Genomic DNA, 14038 nt, shown 5'->3' with positions numbered 1-14038 from the left:
TTTGTCAATGACAGACGTCTGTTATCAAGGTGGGTGAGGGCTCGATCTGACTGGTTAAGTGTTTGATGTCATGAGCACACAGGCAAACGTCTTCAGGTGCATGATTGTTTATTCCTCACAAGACAACATGCATCAAGACCACTGAACACCTGATGGAACCGGTCATGTAAGGCGGAGGCCATTCCCTGGAGGAGGCAAACATAAAACGGCGACGGGAAGACAAGAGCATAGAGTGGACCAGGGTTGAGCTGAGTGTCATTTTCAGTCATCAAAGCGTCCGCTGCTGTTGTCGTTGAGGAGAAGATGCCAGCGTTCAATCTTCTTGTCTTTGTTCTTCAGACATTCGTACCAGTGCTTCAGACACTCGCCTTGAGCCTGGATGCCCAGCTGGCAGCCGCCTGCTCACAAACACGCGTGACATTTAGCTAGGCTTAGCATGTTGGCTAAACATGCTAACGCACAAACTCACCGATGAAATCGTTGGATTTGCCCATGTCGTAATCCCACACGGAAATGTCCAGAGTTTTCTTAGCCAGCTCACCGTGCTTGATCTCATAACTGAACTCCTGGAAAGATGAACTCAGTCACTCATGAATTCATACATTCATTCACTCATAAAGACGTGACTGACCTCCTGGAACTCTGGATTGAGCGTTTTCTTCTTAATCTGTGTCTTGTTCTTGCCTTTCTTTCCCATGTCAGGCTTCAGACACCTGAATGGGACACCGTGAAGGTGAGTGGTTGAATGTGGCAAGGGCATCAAGATGACAGGAAGAAGGTGACGGTGAAGGTGAGAAGATGGAGAATAACAAGAGTAAGGTTTTGATACTGATAAAATATTGCATGGTGGTCCTTTATCAGTCCCACGAGCCAAAAAGAAGTCTGCAGGTTCTAGAGCATTTCTGAGAGGATGAATTAAGTAGTATAGGAAGTTGTCAAATTGGATTTGTATGTGTTAAATGACTACGACGATTGTCTCAGGCATGTGTGTTTGACGTACACTTTGACAAAGGGGTCCGAGTATCCATTGGCGTCCATGGAGGCGAGGTGGGCACATCGGACAACGCCCACAATCAGACGACCCTGCTTGCTGTCGTACCTCAGAGACAGCAGGATGCGACCTCGTTCCTCGCAGTCCTCGCCCTCGTCTACCTAACCACAAACACAAACACATTGTACATACCCTACTTTGTATTGCGAGCAGGGTTAAAACACTTTCTGCTACACACACACACACACACATACACACTTACGTCATCCTCATAGAGCGCCATTCCTCGAGATTGACCTCCAACAACTTTTTTCACCTGGAGAAAAAACGTCAAGATGTGAGATAAGTGCGAAACAGCACCATCTGCTGGTTAAGATGCGAAACTGCGCCTTCGAATGCAGAGTCTCCTCCACATTTGGCTACAGGACAAAAGAAGTTATAAAAGTGAAGATTCCGCGTAGCAGAGCCTGAAGGGATGAGCATGTGTGTATGCATGGGGCAGATGAAGCTGTGCCCCAGAATGATATATTGTAAAACATAAACAATTGCAGATAACATCGAAGTTGCACATCTGAACCACAAAGTCCCTGTTTCCGATCAATTTATTTCCTGTGATTACTTTGAGTTAAAACATAAATCAACAAGCAGAAAGTTTGAGTTTCCCAGCTCTCACCACAGCCGTTGGTCGTTTTCAGAGTAAATCTTTTTAAGGTATTTCTGGTCCGTGACGCAGTCTTACCGGAACGACTCTCTCCAAGCACACATTAAATTTTTTCTTCTGGTTGAACTTGAGTTTCTTGAGTGCCACTCGCGTCTCCCCAATGAACTCGTTGTGTCCAAACTTGTCCTCGTCGCTGACCGACAGTCTGAAGGACAAAGAAGACTCAATTAATGTTAAATGTTACTGCATCTACAAACAGACCTTTCCTAAGTTCAATTTGTTCCGTGACAAAGGAATTAAATTGACTTAATTTTTTTTGATACATAGCCCAATGTAAATAAATAAATAAAATAAAAATCCACACATTTGTGGCTGGAGAAAGTGAAGCCATACCGTAAGGTTTTTCGGGACATTTCGTCATCGGTGATGCCATGATAGACCAGAGTCTCGTTCCAAATCGGATTCAGAGTGTTCTTCAGTGTTTTAGTGCGAAGCTTGTTGGACTGCACCACATGAGACAGACAAAAACTGAACCACTACTCTGAAATCAATAGTACAATCTGGTGGCTGTGATGGGGCACTGCCCCTGCCATGATGATCTGTGGTCCAAAACAGTTCCCTCAAAATTTGTCAAGATGGTTCCTTGTAAGATAATGTACAGAAATTCAGAATGAAGTTAAAAAAATAAAGAAAGAAGCTAGCCTGTCTGAAAAAAAACAGCTTAAGTCACGTAGTGTGTCAGTTCTTAGAGTTCTTTTGTTTCCTCACAAGCTGCAGACACTAAATTACATATGCTATACCACCTAGCAATAAGCATCCCGTGGTTGCCATGGTGATAGATTGGCGAGTACCTTACTAGCACCCGGAAGCAGGTGTAATTTGACGTAAGGGTCCGATAGGCCGTTGGAATCCATCGGCTTTAAGCCCTGACACAAGGAAAAAAAACACACACACACACGAATAAAATATTTGGCTGAATGAAGTACGCACAATTTAAATTAAAGCATCTTTGAATTGAAGAAATAAAAAAGGAACACTTTGAATGAATTGAATGGAAAAATATGACAGCACATTAGAATGAAATGAAAAGAAAGTAAAGTGTTTTTTTTAAAGAAAGTAAAGGTTGCTCCAGCGTGTACCTTGGCCTTGATGACGCAACACTGCAGTTGGTGGCGCTCTTGCTCATAGAGCAGACTGAATTCTAAACATCCCAGCGTTGCTTTCACAATATAAAAAATAAATTAAATAAATTATATGAGACCAAAATCTGAATCAGAAACAGATTCATATTCATTGACCAAGTATGTAAAAAACACACAAGGAATTTGTAGTATGAGCTCCTCTCGTAACATAAAACCGGAGCGAGAAAACGTGCTCACTTGCGTCGTCTGAGTCTTCTTCTTCGTCGTCGTCCTCCCGCGACGTTACATCTGCGTGAGGTCCGGCGAAAAGACGGGGCTCCATTTTGCTTGCGCTTGAAGTCGGGAGCGTTGCAGCCGCTGTTTCCTTTTTTTCCTCCTGAGCGGCGGCCGGTGGCCTTGTGGCGGCGCTTTGGGCTTCACCCGACATCATCGACGGAGGAAGACATTGTTCTTCTGTACTCGCATAACAACAAACAGAAAGGTATACACATGTACAGTTTGTGCATTTTGACTGGGGGGGGGGCGAAAACACTTTTTCATCAGTACCACAAAAAAAAGGCCGTTTTGAATATGGACAAAATATTTGCTCTTCATATTTTTCATTTCTCAATGCACGTACAGTATAAAAGATCCACCACCACAAACCAACAACAAACGTTCTGAAACAAACAACAAAATAACCACATAGAGTACGTGATTCCCCCCGTGGAAAAAAAGGCACGTTGGAATGGATGGCAGCTAAGGACACTTAGCGATGTCTGCCATCTAGTGGTGAATGGTAATAATGCAGATTCAAACTTCAGTTGAACAACGGCCCTCGGGGACGGAACTCCAAAGTGGCCCGAAACAAAAATGAGTTCGAGACCCCTGATCCAGGAGTTTCTTTTAAGTATCACTTTTGAGATTTAATAGTATTTTGTTAATTTTTAGGTAACATTTCCATTTAGGAGGATTTGGGTCGTTACCAGGGAGCATTTGAGTACATTTGATAGGTTAGCACCTAAGCTAATTGGAACTGGCTACGTACCAGTCTGATGAGGTAGCGGCACCTCTACGGTTGCATCGGTGGATCCCGGGCCAGTGAGTGGCGGTTGGGCTAGCGGCAACGGGTCAGGAAGGAGGTAGGGGGCTTGGCCCTTGAAGAACCAAGCTCCGGAACGCTTCTGCACCTGAGCGGAGGGAAGGAGTACGGTTAAGGGCCGTTGAGGCAAATAGGGAGTGAATTCTGCCGGTGTGGCTTGTGCGCTTGCTTACTTCTAGATGTTGTTTGCAGATGGAACACAAGCACGATGATGTCGAGCTATTTTGGGCCGCGCAATCGCTGCATACTTGCTGTAAACAGCACAACAACCACAATATCTTCAACCATGGCATCGATCGCTTGAATCGATTCATTGCAAATGTGTAAAATCAAAATGATGGTTTCAATTTATTTAGTGGGACTAAAAACACAACGTCATGACACGAATGGCTTTCGAATCAATGGATGCAATTAATTAGGATGTCACTCGTACTTTCCTGCAGCGGACGCAAAGGGAGGCCGTAACGCCGCTGCCCCCAAATGCGGCGCCACAAAGCAGACAGGCCGAGCGTCCGTCCCCGCACGCCGTCCTCTGAGCGTCCTCCAGACGGATGGACAGGAGACTGTACACACACACACACACGCAGTGACATCATCAGTGACACGATGGGCAGATCAGTAGATGAATTAATGGATAGGTGATAGATGAATAACTGCATGGTGAATGGACAGACGAATGATGGATGGATGGATGGATGGATGGTAAATGCAGGAATCTGTTAAGATGGATAGATGAATGAGTGAATGAATGGATGTTTGAAAGCATGCATTGATGGATAAATGAATTTATGTATGATGATGGATGGATGAATGGATACATGGATGGATGGACGGAGAAATGGTTGATGGGTGAATGGATAGATGAATGAATGAATGAGAGATAGATGGATGATGAAATATAAATGAATTTATGTTAAATTTGGGATGATGGATGGACGATAGATGGATGGATGGAGGACTGAACTGATGATGGATGGATGATGACTGAATGAATGAATAACTACATCATAAATGGAGAAATGTATTTATGATTGATAATGGATGGATGGATGGATGGATGGATGGATGGATGGATGGATGATGATGGTCTCACTGTATACGTTGCTGCTCCATGGCGTCTATCTTGGCAGCGCGGGCCAACACGTCGTTGATGATCTGCTTTTCCTCTTCCGTCAGCTCCTCACCGGGGTTCAGGGGAGGGAGGGTGTCACACCTGCTCATCATCGTGTCGGACCTTGAAAGCAACACACACACACACAAACTCAAAACAAAAACACACAGGCACGCAATCACACAACTCAAACAAAGACACAAGTTGACAAAATTGCATGCACACAATAAAAAAAAAAATCACGCGCGTGCACACACACACACACGCACACACACACAGAAGCAGACGTGCAAAGTTCAGTGAAAAGGCCATCCTGTCCTATAGCTTTGAGTCACAATAGACACTAACAAGATCTGACCAAACTCGCACACAACCTCTGCAACACCCCTCCTTTCACAAGGAATAAGCTGCTTTGTTCTATGTGAAAGGTAAGCTATGACGCCATTTTGTGGCATCGACATGCATTTGTATTTCTGGGGAGTGGGGGGTGGTCAATTATTGGCATATTTTTGCTTCCCTATCCCCCACCAAATAAAATGGCTTCGAAGTTTATGGTGCAGCAACCCACAACGTCCAGAAGATGGCGCTGTGCGGAGAAGAACTACTGTACCCTTTACCGTGTGTGGTAATTGGCACCACCTACAGGATTTAAATCGAACCACACTTTAAGAAAATCAAATAGAGCCGAGCCCGAAGTCCTTGACACCTCTTGAAAGACGAGCTCGTTAGTGTCTTTTTGTTTTTCTTCTTCCTCCTCTTTCGACACCTGCGTCACCGTCAGAGTGCCGACGGGGCGCCGACGTCTGCTCGTTAACTTTTGACAACGACCTCGTTAAAATCCAGGACCACCTCGCCACCGCTAATTAGAAGTCAATGACGACTAAGCGATTTTCACAAGCCGCTCTACAAGACCTCGAGCGTTGGCTTCGTCATCGGTGTTATAATCGCCACTCATCTTCATTATTATCCTCATCAACATCGTTACCGTTGTTGTCCTTCTCGCCATAGTCATGGTTGTCATAATTGGCGGTGGTAACCACGACGGTGTTGATGCCGATAATGATAATGACAACAATGTTGATGACATCATCAGGGTTGCCCTCTCCATCATGGCAGTCGTCATCGCCGCCACCATCATCATCGCCATACTCATCATATTTGTCATCGATGCCATTGTCATCATCATCAGTGTCATAGTAACAGATGACATTATCAGCATCATCATCATCGTTGTCATGGTCATAGCGGGACCCCCCTGAAACATTTCACCTCTTCGCTTCGTTAACGTTTCGTTGACCTTCATCTTTTCAAGCGTACTCCTTCTCTTCCTCGCGCCGAGAAATGTCAGGGGTTGCCCGGTGCACAATGTGCCACTTTGAATGACAAACGCGAATGCGTGTGTGTGTGTGTGTGTGTGTGTGTGTGTGCGCGTGCGTGTTCCTGGAGGGCTTTGAAGTGGAAGGTGAGATCAGCTACAAAGATGTCACTTTCTCTCTCTCTCTTTCTCTCTCTCTCACACACACACACGCACACACACACACACACGCACACACACACACACACACACACACACACACACACACACGCACACGTGCACTTAAAATGCACACACACATGTAGATGTGTTTCACTTGAGCATGTGAAAGAAAACAATTCGGGAGTGTGTTTCTGAGATAGTGAATTCGATTAAAAAAGCATGTTTTCAGATATAATCATCTAAATGTATCAGTCGGTATGGAATTAATGGATGCATTACACAAGTTGAACTTTTTTAATAGTATGACTGAAATAAATCAACGTTTTCGTGATATAATTTTTTTTTTGTCGAGGATCTGTATGTGTGTGGGTGTGTGTGGTTGTGCGCACGGGTGTGAGATTACAAGTCATTAAATGGCACAGAGAGATGGAGGTGAAATGCAGGTCACTTCGCTAACACCCACTTACACATGTTCTAAATACGTCAGCAATCAGGGGGACATCACTGAACCAACATCATCCGGCATCTTCACTTAACCGCCGTCATCTTGCATTATTGTTTCAGTGTTGCCATCATTTAGCATCGTCATTTTGCTGCGGTCATGCCGCATCATCACTGTCACTTTGCCAGTGTCATCCAGCATCATCAATTAATTGCTATCATCCAGCATCGTCTTTTCACTACTGTCATCCATCATCACAATTTAAGTGCATCACTCAACATCAACGAATCACTTCCATCATTATGAATGATTTGCTTTCATTCAGCATCTTAACTTGAACTCTGTCATCCTGCAACATCACATCATTTTTGCTCTCCAGTGTCTTCACTTCAATATTGTTATCAATTATTTGCTGTCATCCAGCACCATTAGCTATTTTCCGCCATCCAGGATCATCAATTTAGTTTTCATTTGATCACTTTTTCACTTCACTGCTTTCATCCAGCATCTTGACCTAAATGCTGTCATCCTGCATCATCACGCCATTGTTGTCCTGCAGCATCGACACTTCAATATTGTCATCTGGCATCACCAATTTATGGCTCTCATCAGGTCATCAATTAGTTTCGGTCATCAAGCATTATCACTTTATTGCTGTGATCTGGCATCATCATTTCACTGCTTTCATCCAGCATCTTCACGTCAATACTGGCTTCCAGCACATCAATTAACTGATATCACCCATCATTATCAATGCTGTCATCCAGCATCATCATTGCACTGCTGCCATATCATTACACCACAGGATCACTTTATTCCTTGACTGCTATGATTCAGCATTTTCAATTCACTGCTGTCATCCAGCATCGCCACTCCTTCACTTCAAAGCCATCATCCCTTCAATGGCGTCATCCAGCAGCATTCTCTCGCTGCTGTCATCACTTACTCACGTAACCGACATCATCCAGCATAAACAAGAAGGGGGAGCCGGGCATTGGATGCTTGACTGTCAAACACAGTCAAAGCGACATTAATGGAAGTAAAAGGAAACATTTTAGCTTCATGAGGGGCTGACTTAGTGCTGCAGGGCAACACACACACACACACACTGTGTAATGTGGTGAAAGGAGCTTATCCAAGCATTTCTTTTGTGCGTTCTGGCCGACTTCCTCATCGCACGTGGGCGAGCGACAGATTCAAACATCAAGTTTAATAATTTAATCCTTCATTGGCCTTATTAAAGCAAAGACTGGACGAAAAAAAAGTGGTACCGGTACTATTAAAAGGTGCAGTGCTTGAATTTAAAACAACAAATAATTCACAGTTGAGTTGACCGTCTATTGTCTTTGTGCGCATATTGGTCTTATTGATAACGTTTAAGATCGGGACGGTTAATATGAGGTATTGCTCCATGGGGTTTACTGCATAACAAGGTTAGCATTAGCATTATCGCTATGCCAGTCGTTCCCAAGACATCTCATAATTACATCACCTCTAAAATTGCTGAATAGGAAGTTAAAATATGCGTGGAAGACATTCAGGTTCAAAGTTATTGCGGACAGTAACGACCTTTAGGACGCTTATATTGAAGAAATCCAAATTTGGACACTTCACGACATTGAAGAATCGATTAGCTAGCATAGAAGTGAGAAAGAAGAGTTGAGCAACACGGATCGGAACGCTTAATTTGAGGTATTACACCACGAGGTGTATGACCAAATTAGCATTGTTAGCGCTGTCGTTTGACACACCCGAATATATATATTTTTGTTGTTGTGGACAAAGCTATGCGGCCACCCGCAGTCCTTGGAATCCCTGAAAACTGCCGCCTAGGCTCACCTTGAAGCTAGCAAGTTTAGCACAAGGCACAACGCACACACTGTGTACTCGGCAAGTGTGTGTGTGTGTGTGTGTGTGGGGGGGGGGGGCAAAGGGTCAAAAGCAGGATCGTAGGGAGCATGGGAATGAGCAGGAAGATCAATAATGAGAGCAACTCGACTGCCAGGAAAACAAAAACCACGCCAAGTGAAAATTGATCAGTCTTTTTTCCCTCCTCTTTATCATTTGCTTCCTCTTCTGCTCCTCGTCCCTGTCCTCCTTTTCCGCATTTTTCTTCTTCCTCCGCGACCTCTTTATCCTTTTCTTCCTCCTCTCCCTCCTCATTCTCCTCTGTTGCTCTTTATCTTTCTCCTTCTCTTCCTCATTCCTTCTTCTACTTATTCTCTCTTCATCATTTCCCTTTTATGTGTCGCGTCCCGACGAAAAAAAAAGCTTGCCTTTGTTGTTATTCGTGATTACTATTTGTGTGTCTGTGTCATTCAAGAGCAGTCTTTTTGTTTCAAATAAAGAAATAAATAACTCCCCATGTGCCCGTCTTTTTCCTCAGTGCTGCCAAAACTGTTTAGTCTTTACTGTGCAGTTTGCGCTTCTTCCTCGCACAACCATTTTATTTATCTTTTGCCGCGGCCCGCGGCTCTATTCCCTTCGTGGCCCTCGCTTAAATTTTGCCAACAAATGTCTTTGTTGAGTCAGCCGATCACAATTTTTGCTTTCTGAACATTAGCTTAGCCTGAGCACTAAGTGTGGGGTTCGAATGAGGTCACCCACGGAGTCCTTGCATGCACATTCTAACGTTATATAATGAGAGAAATGCCATATAATCAAGAGGAAGTATCAGAACAACACAGTTGCTAGCTTTCAATTTGATGTATGCTTTGTTGGATTTAAGTTAAAATAGCTTAGCATAAAACGATGGTTTCATCAGATGTTACATAACATTAATTAGCCACAGTCGACTGGCCCTATAAAAGTAACAGTTAGTTGCTAGCTTATAACTCGTACGTTTTGTGTAAGTTAGCATAGCTTAGCATGAAGCAGCAGTTGCACTATATGGTATAATCTTAATAATGCCACATATTCAACTGGAACAATAGAAACAATGGTGTCACAAGCTAGCTTTTTACTTCATGTACCGGTATGTTTTGCAGGACCTAAGCTAACATAGCCTAGCATAAAATGATGGTTTCTTCAACTAAGGATATTGATGGAAACCGGCATGAGCACTCTAATGTTATCAAACTTTACGACTGTCTCACAGTTGCCGTGAACGATAGAAGCAACATGCTACCTTTTTATTCTTAATAATATTGTAGATGCTAAATTAGCATTGCTTCGTTAACGCAAAGCAGTGGGGTTGCATCCGTTTAGGTCACTAATGGAACCCGCATGCACACCTTAACGTTATATAACATGAATAATGCTTCGACTGAGACTATAAAAAGTTAACATACCTTGGCTGAAAGAGGTGCTGGAATCGGGTACTGTATTGGTGAAGGTCACTAATGGATTGATGGTAATATTACATAATGGTTATATAATCTTAATAATGCCGCTGCTGTATAAAACCACCGCTACACGCTAGTTATTTTGTGACTAAGAACGAGCCTTATAAATCAAGCGTTGACTAATCAAAACAAAGCACACTGGCATTTCAATATGAGAAAAATCATTTTTACCTTTACTCTTGATGTTGTGTCATAGCGAAATGGTTGTGTATTAAATTATGTTTTCAACAATCATTCAATTGGAATACAGTGTTAACAAATAACATTTTTTCAAAAGTGTATGTTAAATATGAGGCCAATTATTCAGTGCACAACGAAAAAAGGTTTAGTTTTATTCTTGATTTTGACATGCTTTCGCATATATATATCTGTATAGTATATATGACAATTTTTACCAACTCAGTTATATTCAAATAAGCACTTCTTTAGTAATAAACATGTCACTTTGTTGATTTTACAAACTCATGCTTCACTTAGAAATGAAGCATGATGACATGATTTGCATGTCATCAATTTGGTAAAAACAAAAAAACACTTTTATCTTACTATCTACAATAAAATAACCAATTCTTCAATAGAACAACTCAATAAAACGATGAGTCAGCATATTTTTGACAGACCATTTTTAGAAAAAAAAATGTATACTTTTACGAACCCTGGTATATTATATGCATCCATCCATCCATTCCCTCTTATGTAGCTTAAATATAATGCAGTTGAGTTGACATGATGAGGACGACATGATCAGTGAAATTAAATGAAAGCAGCGCTCACCTGTCACAGGCTTCGTTTCATTCAGCGCGATGCTCGGCCGACTGCGGCTGCTGATATGTTCGCCTCTTCGCGCTGTACTTGCATTTTCCTCTTGCTCCTCCTCCTGCAGGTCTCACGCTCACTTTGAGCAAGCCGCGTCCTCTCTCATCTTGTCAACGGGACCCCAAGACGGGCTCCCCCGGGGCCATCGTCAGCCCGTCAACCAGTCCGTTATGTCACCTTGTTATCGAGAAATCTGGGACATTATTTATGAAATATGTCAATGGTCATGAAAAAGGCTCCGAGGATGACTTGACTTACTGGTGACTCGATTTAGTAGGCTAGCGAATGACAATAGAAAATCATTCCTTTTGATTGACAGTGTCAGAAATGTATTTCTGGGTAGTACATACAAATATGCATCGATATTAGCGGTGGAAGGAAAACCTATTGGAATCGGAAAATCGGTTTGGATTTAAAAGATGTGAGTGCAACTGATCGAAAAAGTCTTTTTTTAAAAATCTGATTGTTTTATTGTAAACACAGCCAGGTCCACATTAATAAAATAATGCACACATACTTTCAATCCCTACAAGTTTTTTTCCCCCCTCAATTGAGTTGTACGGGTTATAGCCGTCATCATCCTGTCCTGTTTGCTTTATTTTTTCAGTCTCCAGCTGGAGAGTGGGCGTTCCTTCATGAGCCGCACCTGACACTCATTAGTTAAAGTAAATCTATCACAAATAAAAAGATTCCATTTGTGGATTCATTCCGTTTTAAATTATTTTCACATTATGCTAAATATGTGCTAAATGGTTATGAAAAAAATCATCATACGCTTAAGTTACGTTTGTATTAAATCTTAGCCGTCAAATTCAAAGTGAGCATAAATTTTGCACGCTAGTGTAGTTTGCCGTCCTATAAAAGTAGTTGATAAATGACGTGCATTGACACGAACATCATGAGCCTTCGTGTAGCGCGGCGGCACTTTTGCACCAGGGAAGACTTTTCCATCTATTTTTGTGTGTGTGTGCGCAGCCCGAGGCCAAGCAGCTGCTTGCATTCTGTCAACACAATACGCGTACAATGCAAATCCAATTGACTCGCTACGCTGCAATTAGCTGTGATGTCATCCCACTATTCAGCGCAACGAACTTCACCTGCAGCCATTTGCCATGACGGTCAGCGGACTGACACAAATGAGCATTCGTTCTCTGCGTCACGTGGACGTCTTCAAGGGAAAATAACAATGCTTAAATCACCAAATTTCTGCACGTTTGTTCCTCATGATGGTAATTTTCCAAAATTTGTGATGCCCTAAAATGGCCTTTTCAATCATTTGAAAATTCAGCCCCCAAAGCCAGTTTGACTTAGCAACATAAAATTTGGTAGACCTGTCTATCATGAATAGACCCACAAAATCGGTCGTGCTTTAATTTTATATCGTCAAACTAGATGGTTCACTGCAACGCCCATGATGTAACAAAATCTCTTTCAGGGAATGTGAGAGAACGATTTCCAACAGAGACAGGCTGTGCCGTCACAAAAGTGACATATGAGGGGGATGACTGATGAAGGGTAAATGCCAACTTAATGACGTGTACGTGCATGTGCGCGCGATTGTGTGGACAGGGGCCATGTCAGAAGGTATCACGTCTCGTCTAGGCCGTGGTGTTTGTTGGCATGTTGCCGATATCCTCTGGCAAATCTGTGGGGAAAAAAATCCTAGAGGTCTCTGATGGAAATACAAGACAGAAAAAAAATATCACAGCTTTACGGTGAGACGCATGATGAAAATTTAGTCTGAGTAATTTACAATTTTAACTGGACTGTGGTGTAACAGGGCTAATTTAGATAATCTCGCACCTAGACATTGTGGTGATAAACCAACAAGAGCAGCCCAAATTGCTCAATGGAGGCAAAATTGTTTGGACGGCTACGAAAAACCGTGCAGTGCTAACCGGATTAGCCGCAAGATTGGATTTAGCGCTTCACATTTGCTCTGGTTGGTGTCAATCAATGCGTCAGGTGTTTGGTTTGTCACACTCATTTTGCTTTTTGGAGCTGGCTTAATCTAAAACCCGACTGAAGCTTTTTAAAGGCAACGGGCCTGAAATGCAAAACCTTCACTCATTAGTGCTCCATAGAACTTTTGGGGGGGAAAGTCCCCAAAACCAGTTTCACTGATAGACACAAAAGGTGGACATGTCGGTCACAACGGGACACTGCTTGAAATCAAACGAAGTCAACTGTTTTGCTTTAAAGTGGAGTTATTCCTAATGAGGATAAGCGCATTCGAAAATGGATGCAAGAAAAAGTCTTAACGGCCATAATTGAACAAGGCATCCGCCATTTTGGTTTGGAGGAAGCCAGCAGGGAAAACGAGGCTGTCAGGGCAATTTATGATTATCAATGTTAGTTGAACACCCCCAAAATAAAACATGATTATTTTTGGTCAAATTTGTATTTATTATGACAATAGTAATGAGAAAAGTGCAAAAAACAGAAAAAGAAAAATTCTTTACAAAGTTTTTCAAACAGAACAGTGTTGTTGATGTTGTCAAAGGCATTTTTTTAGTGATCGAATGAGTAAGTGTAATTCTTTTAGAATAATAAGGCCTTCATTTAGGCAAAACAGCTTTTTAAAGGGATCGTATGCAATTCTTTTTACTGTTCATTATATCAAAAACGCAATAATTTCAATAGGCAAAAAAATTTTCTATCACATCAACATCGTTTTAAAATGTGATTGTTGGTGAAGTAATCATTAATACAAGATCAGCCGCACCTCCATGTTTTGCCAGCATCTTTCTGCTACTTGCTTGAGCGAATACTCTGTCAGTTGGGATGACAGTGGTTGCATCTCTGCTGAAGAAATCGGTGGCACACTTGCCCAAGTTTGGTCTCACTGGGGGACCGTAGCGCGGTTTTCAAAATGCGCTACATTCTATTGGTTTACCATTAGATAGCAATAAATCATACACACTGTACCTTTTAGGATCAATAAAATGTACCTTTTTTGGGGTGTAATCTTAG

General features: G+C 42.4%; 1 protein-coding gene across 2 annotated transcripts; it reads right to left on the bottom strand.

Annotated features, from left to right (window-relative positions):
• Nucleotides 1-91: 91 nt before the first annotated feature.
• Nucleotides 92-13979, bottom strand: rph3aa (rabphilin 3A homolog (mouse), a). 2 transcript variants are annotated; one of them, XM_052050696.1, is made up of 15 exons: nt 11024-13979; nt 4969-5109; nt 4309-4438; nt 4049-4126; nt 3822-3963; nt 3032-3247; nt 2792-2871; nt 2504-2578; nt 2046-2155; nt 1731-1857; nt 1254-1307; nt 1001-1152; nt 632-713; nt 470-566; nt 92-398 (listed from the first exon to the last, which is right to left on the bottom strand). In XM_052050696.1, exons 2-15 carry the CDS (start codon nt 5097-5099, stop codon nt 262-264), a joined length of 1611 nt encoding a protein of 536 aa, XP_051906656.1. In that variant the 5' UTR covers nt 5100-5109; nt 11024-13979; the 3' UTR covers nt 92-261. The 2 variants fall into 2 exon arrangements, with proteins under 2 accessions (XP_051906656.1, XP_051906655.1); XM_052050695.1 differs by lacking the exon at nt 11024-13979 and adding an exon at nt 10905-10942.
• Between the last annotated feature and the right edge of the window lie 59 nt (nt 13980-14038).

Source organism: Hippocampus zosterae, chromosome 18 (genome assembly GCF_025434085.1).
Source record: "Hippocampus zosterae strain Florida chromosome 18, ASM2543408v3, whole genome shotgun sequence".
NCBI classification, from domain to species: Eukaryota; Metazoa; Chordata; class Actinopteri; order Syngnathiformes; family Syngnathidae; genus Hippocampus; species Hippocampus zosterae.
Note: the sequence above shows the minus strand (reverse complement) of the source record. Positions and strands in the feature narration are given on the sequence as shown.